This window comes from Argentina silus, assembly GCF_951799395.1.
Source record: "Argentina silus genome assembly, chromosome: X".
NCBI classification, from domain to species: domain Eukaryota; kingdom Metazoa; phylum Chordata; class Actinopteri; order Argentiniformes; family Argentinidae; genus Argentina; species Argentina silus.
In genome coordinates this window covers 8,407,496-8,430,115 of record NC_139653.1, presented here as the reverse complement: position 1 = coordinate 8,430,115, position 22,620 = coordinate 8,407,496, and the positions used below count along the sequence as shown (strand labels likewise).

At 43.2% G+C, this 22,620-nt stretch overlaps 1 protein-coding gene and 1 pseudogene across 2 annotated transcripts in view; both read right to left on the bottom strand.

Moving 5' to 3' along the window:
• Window positions 1-1,391, bottom strand: part of LOC310823197 (E3 ubiquitin-protein ligase TRIM35-like) — a 2,810-nt gene extending 1,419 nt beyond the window's left edge. The window contains exons 1-3 of the mRNA XM_083695960.1: window positions 868-1,391; window positions 385-480; window positions 1-189 (exon numbers count right to left, since the gene is read on the bottom strand). The exon at window positions 1-189 is cut by the window's left edge and continues 42 nt beyond it. Coding sequence (XP_083552086.1) covers window positions 1-189; window positions 385-480; window positions 868-1,356 — 774 coding nt within the window. The 5' untranslated portion in view covers window positions 1,357-1,391. The remainder of the gene's footprint in view (window positions 190-384; window positions 481-867) is intronic.
• Window positions 1,392-1,924: 533 nt separating this feature from the next.
• LOC310823370 (zinc-binding protein A33-like) lies at window positions 1,925-8,772 on the bottom strand (annotated as a pseudogene). The gene is made up of 2 exons: window positions 8,274-8,772; window positions 1,925-1,949 (listed from the first exon to the last, which is right to left on the bottom strand). The product of its transcript is annotated as a zinc-binding protein A33-like (transcript).
• Between the last annotated feature and the right edge of the window lie 13,848 nt (window positions 8,773-22,620).

The window sequence follows — 22,620 nt, the reverse complement described above, 5'->3', positions numbered from 1 at the left end:
CTCACTGATGGTGTTGGTAAGAGATACCAACTTTTTAGCCAGGTGTTCAATCTTCTCTTTCATTATCACCATCTTCACCTCCTCTTCCTCAAAGAGGACTGCCAGACTGGCTGCCTCCTCTAGACGGAGGAAGTGATGCAGTTCTTCAAACTGGTGTCTGATGGTTGTCTTTGTTTCCCTGGCTAGTTTCTGGGGGTCAAGGGTCAAGAGGGCAATGGGTGAGTTCTCATGATACAGTATGTGCTATCTGGAAATAATCCCTGGCCATAAAACTGTTTTAGTTTGGTAAGTTATAGTAGGCCTATTTGACTTGAAAAGCCTATTTGACAATAAACAGCCTCTTTTGTATCCCTTTGTATCTCTTGTTTTCTCTGTAATGCTTACGTTGATGTGCTGTGCAGTTTTTGTGCACTCCTCCTTTACTTTTTGGAACATCACCAATTTTTCCCTCAGAGGGATGAGTGAGGCTTTCAATTCCTCCTGTCACACACAAACATTGAGGGAAACCAGTTGAGGCCAGAGCATTCATGTCAATACAATTTTCCTTTACCGTCCATACTGCTAGAAGCTTAGAATTGTTAGAAGCTGAGGGCAAAGCAGCTATTCCTGCCAAACTGGTTCAGGTTTGGCACTAGGCTCTTGGCACTAGCCACTATCATGATCTAATATGCTGCTTAGATCTGAACATGGAAAAGGAGATATCAAACATCAAAAACAGAACAAATCAAAAGGATAGAGCAAAGAATCCTGGTAGGAATTCTCAACTGTATCTCATGAACTACTGTATATACAACATGCTCATTTTTAAATGTCAAGTACAATATTAAATATGCTGTGATCACAAGTATCATAAGAAGACAAGTCTACCTTGTATTCCAGAGCAGCTTCCTCCACAGGGCAGAGCTGATGGCCTCTGTGTCTCCTGGCTGCCTGACACACCACACACAGAGCCTCCAGGTCCTCCTTACAGAACAGCAGCAGCCTCTCCCCATGGAGACTACACCTCGCCTCCCCCTCCCTGTTTCCCGCAGACCCAGTCCTCCTCTCTCCACACTCCCTCCATCCCTGGTTCTCCCTCTCTTCTTCCTCTGTGCTCTTCTCCTTGGCAATGGAGCGAGTCCTCTCCTTCACACAAGCCATGACTATGTTCCTGAGGGCCAGGTTGCTGGGTGGTGAGGAGGTTGAGGATCTGCAGCGACACACGGGGCAATCTTTGATGACATGGTCACTCCAGTAGGTGTGCAGGCAGACCCTGCAGAAGCTGTGGCTGCAGCCCAGTACCACGGGGTCGGTGTACACGTCACAGCACACTGGGCAGGATAAGTCCTCCTCCAGGGCCCACGGTTTGGCTGCCATTATGGAGAGATGGGTGCCTCTGGCTGGAGCTGGTGTATAATACCTACTGTACTGTACATGCAGGGGTTAGGGTGTGGGTTAGGGTGTGGAACGACTGTCAGTTTCTCTTTCTTATTGGTTTAGAACACTGTTAGGAATGCTGATAGACTGGTCCTGACTTGTATGCTTTTGTGTTCAAATTCTCCACTTAAACTTTGGGGCATAGTATAGATGTATTGTGTCTATGTTTTCCAATAAAAATTAAACCATGGAGGCCATTGAACACACAGTATATCTGAGAAGGACTCATTTTATTTGGAATACACTATAAAACAACAGTTATAATTATGACACTTGGTTCTCAGTAAATTAATAGATGTCTAATAGTAATATAGATCACATGGCTGCTTAAAATAAGAATCCTGGATAGCTATAGCATCAGTGTCATAAGCAATGGAGGGTCAGGGCATTTTGCCAGTCAGTTTGTCATTATTGATTATGATGGGTTTGTCATGTGAATGGTCATGCCTCCTTTATGTTTGCTCCCTTTAATTGCTCCCTTAATTTGCAAACAAGAGTCTTTAATTATCTACTCTCTGTTATCTCCTACATACCTGTGACAAACATTTTTTGCAAAAGTTTTAAAGCATGACGGTGTGTGTGGACATACTACTAGAGACAATAGCATCCTTATTGAGCAGGCACCACAGTCACAGACACTTTCTTAGGGCAGATCCTCAGAGCCCCAAGGTTACTACCATCAGAGTGCTACCAAGGTTACTACCATCAGAGTGCTACCAAGGTTACTACCATCAGAGTGCTACCAAGGTTACTACCATCAGAGTGCTACCAAGGTTACTACCATCAGAGTGCTACCAAGGTTACTACCATCAGAGTGCTACCAAGGTTACTACCATCAGAGTGCTACCAAGGTTACTACCATCAGAGTGCTACCAAGGTTACTACCATCAGAGTGCTACCAAGGTTACTACCATCAGAGTGCTACCAAGGTTACTACCATCAGAGTGCTACCAAGGTTACTACCATCAGAGTGCAGACAGGACGAGAAGTAGTGTTTCCCTCTAGTAGTGTTCCTCTAGTAGTGTTCCCCTCCCCTCTAGTAGTGTTCCCCTCTAGTAGTGTTCCTCTAGTAGTGTTCCTCTAGTAGTGTTCCCCTCTAGTAGTGTTCCTCTAGTAGTGTTCCCCTCTAGTAGTGTTCCTCTAGTAGTGTTCCCCTCTAGTAGTGTTCCTCTAGTAGTGTTCCCTCTAGTAGTGTTCCTCTAGTAGTGTTCCCTCTAGTAGTGTTCCCCTCTAGTAGTGTTCCTCTAGTAGTGTTCCCCTCTAGTAGTGTTCCTCTAGTAGTGTTCCCTCTAGTAGTGTTCCTCTAGTAGTGTTCCTCTAGTAGTGTTCCCCTCTAGTAGTGTCCCTCTAGTAGTGTTCCCCTCTAGTAGTGTTCCCTCTAGTAGTGTTCCCTCTAGTAGTGTTCCTCTAGTAGTGTTCTCCTCTAGTAGTGTTCCCTCTAGTAGTGTTCCTCTAGTAGTGTTCCCCTCTAGTAGTGTTCCCTCTAGTAGTGTTCCTCTAGTAGTGTTCCTCTAGTAGTGTTCCCCTCTAGTAGTGTTCCCCTCTAGTAGTGTTCCCCTCTAGTAGTGTTCCCTCTAGTAGTGTTCCCTCTAGTAGTGTTCCCCTCTAGTAGTGTTCCCCTCTAGTAGTGTTTCCCTCTAGTAGTGTTCCCCTCTAGTAGTGTTCCCCTCCCCTCTAGTAGTGTTCCCCTCTAGTAGTGTTCCTCTAGTAGTGTTCCCTCTAGTAGTGTTCCTCTAGTAGTGTTCCTCTAGTAGTGTTCCCCTCTAGTAGTGTTCCCTCTAGTAGTGTTCCTCTAGTAGTGTCCCCCTCTAGTAGTGTTCCTCTAGTAGTGTTTCCCTCTAGTAGTGTTCCCCTCTAGTAGTGTTCCCCTCTAGTAGTGTTCCTCTAGTAGTGTTCCTCTAGTAGTGTTCCCCTCTAGTAGTGTTCCTCTAGTAGTGTTCCCCTCTAGTAGTGTTCCTCTAGTAGTGTCCCCCTCTAGTAGTGTTCCTCTAGTAGTGTTTCCCTCTAGTAGTGTTCCCCTCTAGTAGTGTTCCTCTAGTAGTGTTCTCCTCTAGTAGTGTTCCCCTCTAGTAGTGTTCCTCTAGTAGTGTTCCCTCTAGTAGTGTTTCCCTCTAGTAGTGTTCCCCTCTAGTAGTGTTCCTCTAGTAGTGTTCCTCTAGTAGTGTTCCTCTAGTAGTGTTCCCCTCTAGTAGTGTTCCCCTCTAGTAGTGTTCCCTCTAGTAGTGTTCCTCTAGTAGTGTTCCTCTAGTAGTGTTCCCCTCTAGTAGTGTTTCCCTCTAGTAGTGTTCCTCTAGTAGTGTTCCTCTAGTAGTGTTTCCCTCTAGTAGTGTTCCCCTCTAGTAGTGTTCCCCTCTAGTAGTGTTCCTCTAGTAGTGTTCCTCTAGTAGTGTTCCCCTCTAGTAGTGTTCCTCTAGTAGTGTTCCCCTCTAGTAGTGTTCCTCTAGTAGTGTCCCCCTCTAGTAGTGTTCCTCTAGTAGTGTTTCCCTCTAGTAGTGTTCCCCTCTAGTAGTGTTCCTCTAGTAGTGTTCTCCTCTAGTAGTGTTCCCCTCTAGTAGTGTTCCTCTAGTAGTGTTCCCTCTAGTAGTGTTCCTCTAGTAGTGTTCCTCTAGTAGTGTTCCTCTAGTAGTGTTCCCTCTAGTAGTGTTTCCCTCTAGTAGTGTTCCCCTCTAGTAGTGTTCCCCTCTAGTAGTGTTCCTCTAGTAGTGTTCCTCTAGTAGTGTTCCCCTCTAGTAGTGTTTCCCTCTAGTAGTGTTCCCCTCTAGTAGTGTTCCCCTCTAGTAGTGTTCCTCTAGTAGTGTTCTCCTCTAGTAGTGTTCCCCTCTAGTAGTGTTCCTCTAGTAGTGTTCCCTCTAGTAGTGTTCCCCTCTAGTAGTGTTCCCCTCTAGTAGTGTTCCTCTAGTAGTGTTCCTCTAGTAGTGTTTCCCTCTAGTAGTGTTCCCCTCTAGTAGTGTTCCCCTCTAGTAGTGTTCCCCTCTAGTAGTGTTCCTCTAGTAGTGTTCCTCTAGTAGTGTTCCTCTAGTAGTGTTCCCTCTAGTAGTGTTTCCCTCTAGTAGTGTTCCCCTCTAGTAGTGTTCCTCTAGTAGTGTTCCTCTAGTAGTGTTCCCCTCTAGTAGTGTTCCCCTCTAGTAGTGTTCCCTCTAGTAGTGTTCCTCTAGTAGTGTTCCTCTAGTAGTGTTCCCCTCTAGTAGTGTTTCCCTCTAGTAGTGTTCCTCTAGTAGTGTTCCTCTAGTAGTGTTTCCCTCTAGTAGTGTTCCCCTCTAGTAGTGTTCCCCTCTAGTAGTGTTCCTCTAGTAGTGTTCCTCTAGTAGTGTTCCCCTCTAGTAGTGTTCCTCTAGTAGTGTTCCCCTCTAGTAGTGTTCCTCTAGTAGTGTCCCCCTCTAGTAGTGTTCCTCTAGTAGTGTTTCCCTCTAGTAGTGTTCCCCTCTAGTAGTGTTCCTCTAGTAGTGTTCTCCTCTAGTAGTGTTCCCCTCTAGTAGTGTTCCTCTAGTAGTGTTCCCTCTAGTAGTGTTCCTCTAGTAGTGTTCCTCTAGTAGTGTTCCTCTAGTAGTGTTCCCTCTAGTAGTGTTTCCCTCTAGTAGTGTTCCCCTCTAGTAGTGTTCCCCTCTAGTAGTGTTCCTCTAGTAGTGTTCCTCTAGTAGTGTTCCCCTCTAGTAGTGTTTCCCTCTAGTAGTGTTCCCCTCTAGTAGTGTTCCCCTCTAGTAGTGTTCCTCTAGTAGTGTTCTCCTCTAGTAGTGTTCCCCTCTAGTAGTGTTCCTCTAGTAGTGTTCCCTCTAGTAGTGTTCCCCTCTAGTAGTGTTCCCCTCTAGTAGTGTTCCTCTAGTAGTGTTCCTCTAGTAGTGTTTCCCTCTAGTAGTGTTCCCCTCTAGTAGTGTTCCCCTCTAGTAGTGTTCCTCTAGTAGTGTTCTCCTCTAGTAGTGTTCCCCTCTAGTAGTGTTCCTCTAGTAGTGTTCCCTCTAGTAGTGTTCCCCTCTAGTAGTGTTCCCCTCCCCTCTAGTAGTGTTCCCCTCTAGTAGTGTTCCTCTAGTAGTGTTCCCTCTAGTAGTGTTCCTCTAGTAGTGTTCCTCTAGTAGTGTTCCCCTCTAGTAGTGTTCCCTCTAGTAGTGTTCCTCTAGTAGTGTCCCCCTCTAGTAGTGTTCCTCTAGTAGTGTTTCCCTCTAGTAGTGTTCCCCTCTAGTAGTGTTCCCCTCTAGTAGTGTTCCTCTAGTAGTGTTCCTCTAGTAGTGTTCCCCTCTAGTAGTGTTCCTCTAGTAGTGTTCCCCTCTAGTAGTGTTCCTCTAGTAGTGTCCCCCTCTAGTAGTGTTCCTCTAGTAGTGTTTCCCTCTAGTAGTGTTCCCCTCTAGTAGTGTTCCTCTAGTAGTGTTCTCCTCTAGTAGTGTTCCCCTCTAGTAGTGTTCCTCTAGTAGTGTTCCCTCTAGTAGTGTTCCTCTAGTAGTGTTCCTCTAGTAGTGTTCCCCTCTAGTAGTGTTCCTCTAGTAGTGTTCCCCTCTAGTAGTGTTCCTCTAGTAGTGTTCCTCTAGTAGTGTTCCTCTAGTAGTGTTCCTCTAGTAGTGTTCCCTCTAGTAGTGTTTCCCTCTAGTAGTGTTCCCCTCTAGTAGTGTTCCTCTAGTAGTGTTCCTCTAGTAGTGTTCCTCTAGTAGTGTTCCCCTCTAGTAGTGTTCCCCTCTAGTAGTGTTCCCCTCTAGTAGTGTTCCCTCTAGTAGTGTTCCTCTAGTAGTGTTCCTCTAGTAGTGTTCCCCTCTAGTAGTGTTTCCCTCTAGTAGTGTTCCTCTAGTAGTGTTCCTCTAGTAGTGTTTCCCTCTAGTAGTGTTCCCCTCTAGTAGTGTTCCCCTCTAGTAGTGTTCCTCTAGTAGTGTTCCTCTAGTAGTGTTCCCCTCTAGTAGTGTTCCTCTAGTAGTGTTCCCCTCTAGTAGTGTTCCTCTAGTAGTGTCCCCCTCTAGTAGTGTTCCTCTAGTAGTGTTTCCCTCTAGTAGTGTTCCCCTCTAGTAGTGTTCCTCTAGTAGTGTTCTCCTCTAGTAGTGTTCCCCTCTAGTAGTGTTCCTCTAGTAGTGTTCCCTCTAGTAGTGTTCCTCTAGTAGTGTTCCTCTAGTAGTGTTCCTCTAGTAGTGTTCCCTCTAGTAGTGTTTCCCTCTAGTAGTGTTCCCCTCTAGTAGTGTTCCCCTCTAGTAGTGTTCCTCTAGTAGTGTTCCTCTAGTAGTGTTCCCTCTAGTAGTGTTCCCCTCTAGTAGTGTTCCCCTCTAGTAGTGTTCCTCTAGTAGTGTTCTCCTCTAGTAGTGTTCCCCTCTAGTAGTGTTCCTCTAGTAGTGTTCCCTCTAGTAGTGTTTCCCTCTAGTAGTGTTCCCCTCTAGTAGTGTTCCCCTCTAGTAGTGTTCCTCTAGTAGTGTTCCTCTAGTAGTGTTTCCCTCTAGTAGTGTTCCCCTCTAGTAGTGTTCCCCTCTAGTAGTGTTCCTCTAGTAGTGTTCTCCTCTAGTAGTGTTCCCCTCTAGTAGTGTTCCTCTAGTAGTGTTCCCTCTAGTAGTGTTTCCCTCTAGTAGTGTTCCCCTCTAGTAGTGTTCCCCTCTAGTAGTGTTCCTCTAGTAGTGTTCCCCTCTAGTAGTGTTCCCCTCTAGTAGTGTTCCCCTCTAGTAGTGTCCCCTCTAGTAGTGTTCCTCTAGTAGTGTTCCCTCTAGTAGTGTTCCCTCTAGTAGTGTTCCCCTCCCCTCTAGTAGTGTTCCTCTAGTAGTGTTCCCTCTAGTAGTGTTCCCTCTAGTAGTGTTCCCTCTAGTAGTGTTCCCCTCCCCTCTAGTAGTGTTCCCCTCTAGTAGTGTTCCCCTCTAGTAGTGTTCCTCTAGTAGTGTTCCTCTAGTAGTGTTCCCCTCTAGTAGTGTTCCCCTCTAGTAGTGTTCCCCTCTAGTAGTGTTCCTCTAGTAGTGTTCCTCTAGTAGTGTTCCCTCTAGTAGTGTTCCCTCTAGTAGTGTTCCTCTAGTAGTGTTCCTCTAGTAGTGTTCCCCTCTAGTAGTGTTCCCCTCTAGTAGTGTTCCCCTCTAGTAGTGTTCCACTCTAGTAGTGTTCCTCTAGTAGTGTTCCCCTCTAGTAGTGTTCCTCTAGTAGTGTTCCTCTAGTAGTGTTCCCCTCTAGTAGTGTTCCTCTAGTAGTGTTCCCTCTAGTAGTGTTCCTCTAGTAGTGTTCCCCTCTAGTAGTGTTCTCCTCTAGTAGTGTTCCCTCTAGTAGTGTTCCTCTAGTAGTGTTCCCCTCTAGTAGTGTTCCTCTAGTAGTGTTCCCCTCTAGTAGTGTTCCTCTAGTAGTGTTCCCTCTAGTAGTGTTCCTCTAGTAGTGTTCCCTCTAGTAGTGTTCCCCTCTAGTAGTGTTCTCCTCTAGTAGTGTTCCCCTCTAGTAGTGTTCCTCTAGTAGTGTTCCCTCTAGTAGTGTTCCCCTCTAGTAGTGTTCCCCTCTAGTAGTGTTCCCTCTAGTAGTGTTCCTCTAGTAGTGTTCCTCTAGTAGTGTTCCCCTCTAGTAGTGTTCCCCTCTAGTAGTGTTCCTCTAGTAGTGTTCCCTCTAGTAGTGTTCCTCTAGTAGTGTTCCTCTAGTAGTGTTCCCCTCTAGTAGTGTTCCCCTCTAGTAGTGTTCCCCTCTAGTAGTGTTCCTCTAGTAGTGTTCCCCTCTAGTAGTGTTCCTCTAGTAGTGTTCCCCTCTAGTAGTGTTCCTCTAGTAGTGTTCCCTCTAGTAGTGTTCCTCTAGTAGTGTTCCTCTAGTAGTGTTCCCCTCTAGTAGTGTTCCTCTAGTAGTGTTCCCCTCTAGTAGTGTTCCTCTAGTAGTGTTCCTCTAGTAGTGTTCCTCTAGTAGTGTTCCCCTCTAGTAGTGTTCCCCTCTCCTTATTGAACCTGTCCATAAACCTATAGATGAGTGACATGTCACTTGGATCATAGAAGGACACCCCTTCTCTCTCATAGTCCAGCTGAACTCTGACCCTCTGGGGCTTCTTCTTGAAGACCAGGGGGGTCCCAAGGGGGGCAGTGCCAGCGCAAGACTCCCTCCCCTCCCACAGCCCCACTGCCCAAATCCCCTCCTCCGAGCTGACTTTCACTCTGCCCTTCCTGGACATGCCCTCCTTGGCCAAGCCAAGGTCCATGCCTTCTTAAGTCTATTCTCCACCTCCAGGCTGTGTGTCCCTGAGCAGAAGCCCTCAGAGCCCAGCATGCTCACCGAGCTGTCGAAGCGCTCTGCATTGTCAGGCACCGGCTGGGATGCCCCTCCATCCCGCACCTCCAGCAGGTCCCCAGATATCAAGAGGTCAGGGTGGGCTGAATTCACCTCCAGGGTCACAGGGACTTTGGCAGGGGGAGTGGGCAGGTTAGTCACAGATATGGATAGGTTTCCCATATGATTTTGGATAGGATTTGGATAACATTTATATAATGTCCACTGTATACTAGTCTGTATGGATAGAACATGAATCAGCAGTTTGTCACTGAATCAGTCAACACAACATGAATCAGCATAATTTCACTGATTCAATTAACAGAACATCAATCAGCAGTATTATATAGACTCATTCAGATTTGAGCAGTGTGAGGTTTTTGTTGCTTCACTAGATTCAAAACCATGGTTGAGTGGGTCTTGATATCAGAGTGTGGATATTGGACTTGTTATCGTTCATGTAATCAATCATGTTCAACCATTTACAGCACCTCCTGGAGGATGACGTTGGCTGTTGGTTGTACCAAGGTTAGGCTCATGATGACTGAGCAGACTTTCAAATCCTTTCAGCGTTTGCTTGAGTTTACCTGAAGTGCCAGATAGACAGGATTGACACTTTTTGGATGACTCAATTGGTTCCATTGTGCCAGGCAAACCCAATCAAGACCAGCTAAGTATTTAAAATGATTTCAAAAATTTAATCTCAGGTTGTCCAGGTGTTGGGCCACATCTATCAGAGCCCCTGACAAAGGCTCTTGGTCCTGGAGTGTCACTCGGCCCTGAAACAACCGCATGGACAGGCATGATGATGATTGGCACTGATGATATGCTAATGTGCTAGCTCATGTGCAAACTAGTATTGAAGTATTGCACACCTGTCTTTCACATCCTTGTATGTCTGAAATAAGACTAAATGCATTGGTTGGAATTGTACACATAAAATGCATTTGTTTTGACAGAGAATGCCTCAACTAATACTATTTTTAGCATTTATACCATGTCAATACAGTTAATATCAACAGTGAATGAACAATCAACCTACCTGTAGGAAAGAGAGATCATCGCTGTCCATCGTATTCTGTATGTCTGTGATTCTCTCAGAGAGGGAGGTCATTTCATTTGTGAGACGGCCGATTCTTTTGGTTAACAACCCAGTCTTCTTCTCCTCCTCCTGTCTTAGGGCTGCTAGTCTGGCCTCCTTTTCCACTTGCAGGAACTGATGCACCTTTGCAAACTCACTCTTCATTTGTCCTGCTGTATGCTTGGCCTGGGTCTGTTAGTGGGAAATACAAAGAGAGACAGAGAGCGTATTATAACCCAACAGTCACAATGTTATGTGGCTTTACATTTTGGGAAATACAAATTGTGTAGTAGATCAGATATTAATTGAAATATTGTTTATGTCTGTATTAAGAAAGAGTATTTTTGCTTTAGCCATGGCATGTTTTGGAACACGGCAAATAGAATGTCACCTGGGCTAGTATAAATTGCAATCTATCACCCTGGCTGGCTAGTTCCCAAAATCCTTAAATTCCATCCCTGGTTGTATATATCCATTGCTATAATGTATTTACAATGTTTGTCAGAGAATGACACACACCTCTGGATGCTCTGCTCGCACCTCACTCCCCTTCTCTGCCCCCTTTTTCTGTAGGTAAGCATGCACGATGTTCCTCAGCTTCAGGTTGGCCTGAGTAGGCTTCATATCCTCCATGGTGGACTTCCTTCTGCAGATAGGGGACTCACGCAGCCCTCGCGATTGCTGGGGCCATATTTTTTTTTAGGCAGCTGAGACAGAAGCTGTGTTGGCAGCTCAGACTCACAGGGTCCTGGAAGAACTCTAAACAGACAGGGCAGGTGAGCTCTTCCTACAATTTGGCTTTAGGACACTGAGTCATACTCTTTATCAGGGTACAAAGCAGCAATATGCTCTAAATCACAGCAACTGTGCCCTCTCTACTGTATCTTTCTGCTGGCGATACTACACAGAAGTTTGGTTCATGGTGCTTGAAGATAAAACATTTACCTGTGAGCAAAGTTTAACCTGCCCTGCCTCCCAGGATTCCAATGTGACAGTCATATAGCAATGAGGTCATCTCAAGTATGAGTGATGAGTCATTTCACAATCTTTCACATTTGTTCACCTCGAGAGTCCAACAGCAGTGTTATAATATTCTTAGAGAGTGGTAATGTGCAGTATATAGATGCCTTATTAAGATTCAAGATTCAAGATTCTTTATTTGTCACGTGCATACAAGTATACAGTGAAATGCAAAAGTGACAGTGCCACAGAGTAGTGCAACAACTTTAAACTGTATGTATTGCACTTGTCTCTTGAGAGAATGTTTGGTGAACAGAAAACACATGTATCTTAAATCCATACTAAGTTATTGGAACTGACTCTCAGTGAGCCACCTCTTACTGTGAGGTTGGTGAGGTGATTGTGGTCTGTTGTGACCTGCTGTAACGATGGGGACTTTTGGAGCAGAGCAGGGCCAGTTTGAGGTCTTGAACATCAGTAACCCAGCACCAGCTGATCTGTGACCCAACAGTACATGTCCTGTCATGCTGCAACCAACAAACATTAACAAACTGCTTTTTGTAGTTGAGAACATCTTTCAGTGGTGAGGCACTGACAACAGGGGGCACTAAAGCACTTCTCCATGCCTGCAGGAATTTCACAGGTCAGTCACAAGTAATGAGGACTAGACCCATATTTAAAAGGCTATTACGTTAATATTGATTATTTGCTAAATGAAATCCCATGCAATACAACTTTTACACAATACTGCATCTAGTCACATAACTCTTTTAAATAGGGTACTTAAAAGTGTCTGATGCAATCTATCAGACTTGTTCTCCTTCTGTCTAGCTGTCTTCCAACTACTTTTTTTATTTTGTTCTCACCCAATGTGCATCTCATCCCTTATCTTCCACAGACACCTCAGTGACATTAATTAATGTAAGTCTGAAATACCCATTTATCTGCTCTCCCCATCAGTACTTTCTCTTCCTCAGAGCCCCAGATTATATAAAGCCTATTGCGAAACTTTAAATGTGAGCCTGTTCATCTCTCTCTCTCTCTCTCTCTCGCTCTCTCTCATGAGAGAGATCTTTGAATAGTATTTGGTATTAATGCTGAAAGGGATACAGTATCATTACAGTAAGGTTTTGTTTTGTGAGACTGGAAATTGCAGCAGAAAAGCTGACAATCATCATATCCATGTGTCTGTCTGTCTGTCTGTCTGTCTGTCTGTCTGTCTGTCTGTCTGTCTGTCTGTCACAGTCCTGATACCATAGAAAGTTCAGACACATCGATGAGTCTTCTGCTAAGATGATTGTGATTGGTGACATGATTCATAGGGCTTGTTCTGGCTTCCTTTTCACAGTCTAACAATCACACTTCTCTCACAGGGCCTTAATGCATTTCTCTCTTTCCTGGATACCCCCGCTCCTAGTCTTCAATCTCTCTTTCCTGCATACCCCTGTTGAGTGGATTCATATAAAAGCAGAGCAGAGTTAGGAAGCTTGTGGTTCATCTTGATTGGAAGAGGTGGTGTTGGCATTGATCCAGGGGGGTTGTTTCATTTACACTCACAGCTAACCAGTGGCAGAGGGAGCTGTAAGTTCCTGAGATCTGAGTTCTGCTGGACCAAACTTACTTGACTTACATATGACTCTTAGAGGCTCTGTTCTAGCAAGGCACACACATCTCTCTCTCTCTCTCTCTCAGAAGCACAGACTCAGGAGTGATGTAAAGCCCCAGACTGGTGCTGTGTGTTGTGATTGATGATGGTCCACACTGCAGTAGCCCAGCACCCGTTAACATCAGCCCACACTGCTTTACACCCCTTAATCAACACCCGTCAACAAGAACATGATCAATCTGAAATATACACCACTGTTACAAAGTTAGCAGCCGCAGCAGCGTGTGTGGTGTGTGTGTGTGCAAGCGCACATATGTGGGTGTGTGTGTATGTGAGCACCTCTATATTTTGCCTCTGGAAAGTAATTGGCCATAAGTGTGTGTCTGGGAGAAAACTAATGAATGAGAAAGAATGATGGAGTGGAGCTTTCTTCTCTATTGTGGGCAGTGAGTGTGTGGTTTTGTACACATTTTATGCTCTGTTTCTCCTCTGAGCCACTGAAGCACTTCTGCCACTGACAGAGCCTTGTGAGAGAGAAAAAAACTTGAATGGACTTGAACGTTTTCTGTGTTACGTTTTCACAGCTGGAGCAATAAAGACACTCCTAGTCAGCAAAATGAGAAATGGTCTCCTGGAAGGCTTGGTTGACGACTGTTTGTTGACTAGTGGGTGTGCAGAGAGAGTCTATGAGTACAGGACAATCAGGATAACCTGAATGGGGTATATAATGGGGGATATTAAATATAATTAAAATGTATTGTGGACAGAAGGTAGATAAGTTATTGTTGTTATTATTAACAAATTGAGTCAGTCAACACTTTTGATTGACAGTAGATTGTGAAGTTGATGAAAACAAGCATTGTGATTGGCCGAGCGAGAGGTGTTAGAAACTGTGATTTAAAGAGCAATTTGTTTCCAGTAAAAATAGAATGGTATTGTGCTGTGGGTGACCTTTTAAAAAAAAAGAAAATGTCAATATATTTAATTTTTTCATTCAGTAGGACAGATATTGTGAGAAACTTTGACTGAGTAAGCCATGCTCCCTCAAAATGAGTCGTCGATGAAATTCATCAAGATTTGTAGCGCAGCGCTCCTCATTAAACATGGTAAATTTGTGTGTTTGTGGTGCTTGCTCTTTCTAGACAAAAGGTACATTTTTCCAAAGCAAGAACAGGTTTCATGCATGGGTGACATTTGTGCATGTTTATCAGACAGGACTTCACTGCAGCCAGTGCAGCCCAAACAATCTGTCGTTTGTCATGCACACTTCACTGACATTTGACTTTTTATTTTCATTAAACTAAATAAACATGCATTATGTACTAACATTTCCAGTCGTCTTACTTAGTTTCTACCCATCCACTACCAATAGCTCGGTGTCAGAGCAGCTGGTAGTATAGTACTTCAGTAGCTAGCTTAGCTAGTAGCTGACTTGCATCTGCTGAAACCAAGCTGGCCAACAAAGTTACTTTAAATACTGATTGAAAGGTAAGATTATCATTGTGTTATAAATAGTTACCTAGCATGCCAGAAAGCTAAGTACATATTGTACCTGTAGCAAAGTGTAGATTCCGCAAGGAGCTAAATGACCTCAGACCAGTTGCGTTGACGTCACTGGTCAAATGGGGAGTCAAAGCCAGTCAAAGGTTAGTCAAAAAAGAGCTCTTGGGAATGGTTGAGGACAGGACCTAATGCAGTTCGCCTCTAGGGCTAAGATGGGGATGGAACATGCCACGGTAACCTTCAAGTTTCTTTATAAACATCTAGTCTTGCGCACTACTTTGCGCAAATCTTATCAGATGATCTGGAAGGTGGCTTTGAATATGCCCATAGGATTCTTGGTCCTGGCCACAGGGTAATTTCAGCAGGTGTCAGGGGGTGTGATGGGTATATCCCAGTCATCAGTGTCAAGGTGCTTCGACAAATTCCTCACTGGGATGTTGAGGCCTACCAACACCTTCATCCAATTCCCCAGTACACCCGCTGAAAAAGTATGTGTAAAAGCTGGATTTCCATGGAATGGGGGGTTCAATCCGTATATTTTAGCAGAACAAAATTCAGAAGGCCTATTTTAAAGCTGCAATATGTAGCTTTTTCTCCTTGAAAATAAAATCAATAAATAATCGTGCTTAATCATTACTTATGATGCATTGGCAGTCTGTGACAGTGTGTGCACCTGACAAGACCCCGCCTTCTGCCTGACTTTGCTTGTCCAAAATGTCCAGGAGGTTTCTGGGAGTCTACCACTTGCTGTTGGCATGTAACCTGCAACTTGTTTGTGTGTGGCTCATTGCCTACCTACTGTACTACCTGGGAGCTGCAAGCATTTCTCAGTGCTGGAAGCTAAGCGACCGAAGCCTTTGTGTGGAAATATGTTTGTAACATGTATTTTGATATGTATTGATATGTATTTTTCCTAGTAAACATCCTGTTTGACATTACAGCGTGATGTATGTCAATCAGGAAAGCCCATTGAGACACAAAGTCTCTTTTGCAACCCAGACCTGGCCCAGAAAGCAGCAGCAGTCAATACAACATTAGCAATTTAAAACATACACTAGTCAGCACAACAACATGATCCGGCCTACAGAAAACATTTACACACTGAATAGAGTTTGTATCAGTTTCAATCGCATTTAGAGGCACTAGTACAGTACATCTAGGTGAAGCATACCTTGTAGACTGTTCCATGCCCCTGGTGCACAATATGAAAAGGCAGTCTTCACTAACTCGGTAAAGGCCCTGGGGACTTTAAATAGCAACCATCTAGTGGACCATGTCTGGTAACTGCTTGTGGTGAAGGAGAGCAGGCTGCAGAGGCACCGTATAGGGGAGTTTACCCAGAAGGGCTTTGTATTTGAACACATACTAATGTATCTGTTTGCGTGTGTAAAACGGGGTCCAGTCTAGAGCCCTGCGCGGGACTGTTTTCTTCATTGATTTTGTGTCTTCTCCCGTCCCGCACGAGAAAACACGTAATTTTATAGGCTATTAATAAATCCATTGTCGCTAGCCTAGACTACATCCCGATCCCGCAGTGTTTTTTTTAGCCGCCCGTTCCCTCCCGCAGCAAAGTTCAAACCGCCCGCTCCCGCGAGATTTGCGTTGGGTCCCGCGGGACCCGGCGGGATCTGATTTCCTTGTGCTCCTTGTGCTGCCTTTTACGCACTTCAGGCTCCGCACTTTCCACGATTTGGTATTCCCATTTTGAAAAGGTGCTCATGTATCTCGCCAAATAGGCGTTCCAGACTTTACGACACGAGATCTCACGCTTAATTTGTATTAATTCATACAAACAGAAGAACACCAAAAGTGTTTGTAAAGATTGTAACATTTGTTCCCGAAAGTAACTTTGATAAAATAGTCATCAAACATGTTCAAAAAGCATAGCACACCCTCCCTCTTGTGTGTTAAGGCAAGGAGGAGGGCTGGTCTTGCGAGTAAGAATTTAATTGTACTGTCATACACTCTACTGTATCCCAGTACATTCCAGTACACAGCAATATGAAAATACAACTTTTTACAGTACGTATTCTGTTATTCTTGGACCGGATTCCATACGTCAGCGCGGCCATCCTTTCTAATTGGTGAGCAATAATTATGATACATTCGAAATGATATACATTTATGCTATTTTATAGCAACTGCCTCAAGGTAGGCTAGAGTCACTAACAAGTGAGATGTCTACCACAGTTAAAGGTTGCAGTGCTATTTGCGGTAACGCTTTAGTATGGGGAACACTTATCAGGCAATAAGTTGTAGCTTATACGTTTTTGATAAGTAGCTAATTGGACAATTGTTAGGTATTACTAGCCATTTCTTAGGTCTTTCTTCAGCGTTTTCTTATCCTCATGTTATTAGTCGTGTAATATGTGCTCACTAAAATAAAGTGTTACCCTTTGCTATTTCAATGCTGCTACATATGTTTTTCCAATTAATTTCAACAAATGACCATGACATGAGCAATGTTACATTACCTGATTAGCCTACTGAGGGAATCAACCTTCACCCATAAAATACTGATAGCAAAACACACAATTTCGAACCCTGCCAATAGTGTTGCTGGACTTGATGCAGCCTCTCCAGCGCGCAGGGTACGTGGAGATTTTGCGCGTAAAATATCAGATGAGAAAGCGCAGTTGGCACAACGGCGTGTGCTGGGCTGACGTTAGAATACTGCTGGAGCTCCGCACGCACATTTGGTGCGTAAAGCACACATCTGCGCACATAAGATGGTGAGCATCACACTCTCTATCACACATTCTGTGTAGTCCTCACCACCTCTATCTCTCCAGGTAGCATGATTCATGTTTACAGTACTTCTATCTGACAAACAAACAAACATTCTGTATGATTCTCACAAGAATGACATTGCAACAGCATCATCTGACCTGAATATAAACAGCATTCTGTCAGTAGTGATGAATGTGTGTGTGTGTGTGTGTGTGTGTGTGTGTGTGTGTGTGTGTGTGTGTGTGTGTGTGTGTGTGTGTAGAAATTCCAAAGTACATGTGTGTGTACAAATTCCAAAGTACAACATAAATTACAAAGTAACCCTGTGTAAACTGTGCTTCTACCATCATGGCAAACTATTCCAACACACATATTAATAACAGATATGCACACATAATAATAAATAATGATTTGACATTAACAAATCAGATTAATGTTTTTTTCCACTACGGTACTGTATGTGATTATGGCACAACAGTCCTTGATCAATGCCAAGTTTCAACAGAATAACAGTCATACCCATATTTATTTAATATACCCCCTCAGCAGGGCAGTAATATAACTGGCATTAAATGAAGAGGTTTTTTACTACTCCGACACTGAATCCAGTAGGGAGCTTTCATTATTAACATGGTCAAATGAAATGTGGCCATGGGTGAGGGCCTTGGCAGAACCCCACTAAAAGATGGAGATTTCCATGTCTGCCTGAGAGAGAAAAACAATGGAGAGAATTTCAATAGCAGCCCGAGACTATCTGCAAACCCCCGGATCTTATGAAGAGAGACCATGAATAATTCATGGTGAAATATTAGGTCATATTTTATTGAAAAGCTTTAAGTTTAGCCAGGGCTATGTATCACCCACAGTTCTAAGGGTTGAGAGCCATGAAGTGGAGGAAAGCTGGCCACTGGGGACAAAGAAGGAAAGGCTAGGACCCATATGTTAGACAATCACAAAGCTGCTAAATAGATGTAATTACAGCAGTAGGGAAGAGGTGGTGCTTTGGGCAGTGTGCGTGCGTGCGTGCGTGCGTGTGCAAGAGAGAGAGAGAGAATCTAGCATGAACATCCATGATCAATGGAGGAGGTTCACAAAGGTTCATGTGTGAGTTGTCCTATGTTTAGAGTCTGTCATCCATTTACCAAATTGTCACTTTAACCCCTCCAGTATATGTGTGCAGAAGAATATGGGGAGGGGAGAAAGAGGGTGAGGAAGAGAGAGAGAGATTTAGAAGAAAGAGAAATGTAGGAGAGGGCATTGGCAATTATACAGAGAGAGAGGGAGTGAGTGAGAGAGAGAGAGAGAGAGAGAGAGAGAGAGAGAGAAACAGAGAGAGAGAGATGTTTTGAATATCCGCTGCTTCTTAATTGCTTTTGCCTCTCTCTGTCAGATGTTAGAAAACCTCTCTCACTATCTGCCCTCAGAACAGTTCCCTTTGAGCATACAGTAACACTTTACATGAAGGTACCCTTGGTAAAGGGTTTATACATGGTTTATATCAGTATTAGTTAATAAATCACATAGAACCAGTTTGTTATTCAATTATAAACCATTTATAAACAGTTATATGTGTGAAATCATGCAACATTATTTGCAATGGTTGCACATTGCACAGTTGGGAAATTTGATAGTTTTTACACTAGATGTGTGTAATTATGGGTATTAATGTACTCTATCTATCTATGTCTCTATCCTACAATTACCATCACTACCCTATGATGTGATAGAAACTGAGACTCTCCACTTATTGATTTATTCCTGGTATGGCAAGACCTTATAACAGCGAGGCAGACCAGTTTTCTCCTCATTGCTTTTTCAATAGGAGCACCACAAAGTTTGCCCAAATATGGACACTGCAGGTTCTCCAAGTCTCTTACACTTGTATAATAATTGAAAACATTTTGAAAGTTGATGAATTAACAACAATAATATTTAATGATAATTGTCTAATACTGTAATAATAAAAATATTTCTCTATAATCAAATGAGTGCCCTATGTTGTCTAAATGGTACAATGGTGGAATGAAAGAGACATAATGCACAGGTAATGCTGTGTTAAGAATCATAGTCTGAAGCAATCATGGGTATAATGTACAGGTCACTCTGTTTGTTACAGCATATAGGTTATCTGGTTGCAGTTCAGCATGACTAGCATTTAAACTGTTTATAGGGCAGTACTCTTATTTTGGAGAGAAATAACTCCTATATTGAAAGACTTTAAAAAAACACAAATCCAGAAGTCGATTTGACAACCAAACTGTAGTTCTCTCCTCTTGCCATCTTCACAGTATTTGGCCACGACTAGTCTTGCGTAGCCATACCTCCAAATCATGTTGTTCTCATGCCTCTTTTAGAGGCCTGGAGCATTTCAGATGAGCTGTTCTGACTTGGATTGAACTGGACAGAGCAATCCAATTTCATTGGATGTTACATCCCAAGAACCCTCCCCCACATGCCCATAGATGGTTGTTGTTCCGACCGACTATTTTGCGAGTTTATGTCACCAACAGTCAAATCCCTATCTGACTTGATGATGGCAGGTTCGTTGGATCCCCAAATACAACACACAGGAATGCAATGAATAATCAGAATTGATTTACAGCACAAAATAAATTCATGGACATAAACATATACAAACACACATAGGCATAACCGAGTTGGAATAACAGACTTTTCCACTATAGCCTGGATACCCTCTCTAGGGGCATAGTCTAGACCTGCAACCAGTAGTTAGTCCAGTGAAGGACATGTAGCCATTTTCTGCAAAGGATTTCCCCAGGCCCTGGTCTCAATGAGGTTAGGTCAGAATAAGTACACAGGATAGAAGAGTACTCATGTGACTTAATTATCAGTGTGGTCTACTCATTGATTAACTCAAACCAGCTCAGAGCACTAACCACACATCAGTGAACACAGAGAAAGGGTAAGTAGTGGATAGATATATCAACAAATAAAATCCGGGAACCTGCACAGTGGACATGTTTAAATGGATTTCAAGTATGGGCCATGGGGAAAAACAAATGGTGACAGCTGTACTGTACTTTGGGAGATATTCACATTGTACTGTATGTAAAGATGTGTTGAATAGGTTTAGTGCCAGCCGAATCATTCCCACAATTAAGGAAATAACTTTCCCAACTGTGAAACCACTGGAAATAATGTTGCATGATTTCACATTAGGGTTAATTTTTGAAGCATTTATAAAGCAGTAATAACTGGCTCCTGATTGCAAGCTCCCTATTTAGTAAGTGAATATCGGAACAATCTAAACTAATGAGTTATAACTGTTTTTAAACTGTTTATAATTGAATAAAAAATGGGTTATAAGTGACTTATTAATTAATTATAAAATATTTATGAACCCATAACAAACTTAATGTAAAGTGTTACCAAGTATACATTAAAAAAGGGACGCACAGTGGCTGCAACCTTATATACCCAGACTCAGTTTTCCTCGCATGGACATTAAGCAGTGATTATGACTGCCCAAGGAGACTCCAAATTCTCAAACTGAAAAAAACAAACAATTCAACACTTATATCAATAGTTATGCCACGTTGCATGTATTCATGTCTCTATGGCTTTTTTAATGCTACAAAAGACTTGGATTTTTTAATTATTATTTATTTTTTATTTATTTTTTTACAAATATAGGCACTTAACTCTCTCATATATGTGTGATGAAGAGAGCCAGACTCTGAATGTAAGTTTTCATTCAACTTTTGAGCCACAAATTGTTATTTTACATGAAAGCCTATGCAAAGCATGAACGTGTGATTACAGTCCTTAACACTTGATGCTGTGTCTATGCAACATTTACATTTTTAAGTGACTATGCTTTAGCCAAAAAATTACAATTTACTCTGGTGTCTCTGGACATTTTATAAGCAGTTTCCATCCATTGAATTTCAGAAACTCAACCTTTTGACCAGGTACAAGACTCTTTCAGAGGAGCAGAATTTCTTCCAGAGGAAACTTACACTGGTGTAATTACAACAATCGGTCACCAGATGGTACTAAACATGTTTATTAGGATCTATTGTCCAAGACAGTACTTTCCTTTTGTGAATTGATCTCGTACAGACATTTTACCAGGTGTTCAAAGACATTGTTGCCTGTATGGAACATTGGGTGTTAAAGGGTTAAAGAACAATACACACACACACACACACACACACACACACACACACACACACACACACACACACACACACACACACACACACACATACACACACTTGAATACTTTATTTGGGTTCACTGTAAAGCATTACATCAAAGAACCCAAAATATAACAAAGGTCATACAGATAGTCATGGATACAGCTAACACCATCTTCACCACACAGCTAAGCTTCCCACAACAGCTGACACTGACACTTCCCACAACAGCTGACCCTCTTTGGGAGACCTGCAATTTGCAGGCCACGTACTTCTAGGTAGTGCACATGTCCAAGGCTGTGAAATATCAGAATTACTCGCCTACACCTGAAGCCAAGGCCACTAATAAGTGTGACTAGGTATTTTAAGTTTTGTAGGCTTTCTCATGTACAGATCGAATGAGCAGCCTACTGCTAATATGGTCACCTCTCTTTGGCTTTCATCAACAACAACAATGTCAGGCGTATTTGGCACATTAGAAAATACTTTGTCATCATTCTCACTGAACCAACTTGCCATAACACAGAAATGCTTGTGAATTTTAAATGTTGCTGGTGATGCCTGTCTAACTTCACTAGTAATTAGGTCATGCGGTCATGCGGTCATGCCTGTCAATGTAAAGGCCTTTGTATGCATGGCAGCCATGAGGGATATGTGCCACTGACTCCATTTGATGTACATTGGGCTGCATCACACAAAAAGGCTCATGATTTGCAGGACACCAGAGTGTGAGGTTGTACTTAGTTGGCAGAACCTGTAGCCTCGTTTTAACAGTAAAGGTAAGTATGCCCTCGCTATGGCAGCGTTTTGGTACATGGAATGTGAAACAGAATTGTCAACGTCCAGAGCAGCAAGTTTCCCCTGCAACCTCAAGCCAGTCCAGTGTTGCATTAGCTGCTTCTGTCTTATACTGAGCAGAGTTGTCCTTGATGATGAATGGTGTAGCTCCTGGGATGTTCCATCATGGCTTATCATAGCTTTCACTGCTGCGTCGTCACTGTTAAGCATATTCAGGAGATGAGTTAGTCTCGTCGTAGTGTATATCCATTCGACATTTGGGACCCCCAAGCCCCCCTCTTTTCACACACACACACACACACACACACACACACACACACACACACACACACACACACACACACACACACACACACACACACACACACATACACATTTACATTTGTTGAATGTGTCTGAAATATTCATGCTATTTTCAAGGACAGATTTGGAACTGAAGCCAGCAGACAGAGACTATCTCTACTCTGTTCTCGGTTCTACTCTGTCACTCCCTCTCGCTCTCAGACAGGAGTGGTACATGTATCACCTTATTGATTACTGTATTACATGTATCACCTTATTGATTACTAAGGATTGTAGACAGGATGTGTCCAGTAGTGACTTATGGCTGATGCATAAGCAGGATGTTGACCCCCAAGATGGAATGAAATAGGACAGAACAGAGAAGATTTGCATTTAGATTGAAATCATTGTCTTCTTTCTTCTCTCTTCTCCAATCAGCATGCTTTGATGTCTCTTCTCCAGGTCAGTTGTACTGTGTTTATTGATCGAACAAGGTGGAGGGGTGGAGGGGGCGTAGAGCCCATTTGCCCTTCCTCTTCTAGTGGATTAAGCTCTAGTCAACACCAACTTCACTGTGTGTGTGTGTGTGTGTGTGTGTGTGTGTGTGTGTGTGTGTGTGTGTGTGTGTGTGTGTGTGTGTGTGTGTGTGTGTCGGTGTCGGTGTCGGTGTCGGTGTCGGTGTGTTTGTGTGTGTGTCGGTGTGCCAAGAATACCACTGGATCACATTGACCCTGTTGTGTAAAATCAAATAATTTATTGTTTTGCAAAGATGTAGACATAATGTTAAAGCAGCAGACCATAAGCAGAAGTACCTGAGAAGATTTGTCGAATTACATTATTATTCTATCTGTGACAAGAATTATGTTTTTTTCGACTCTCTTTTTGTTTTCCCCGCACCAAATTGGGAATAG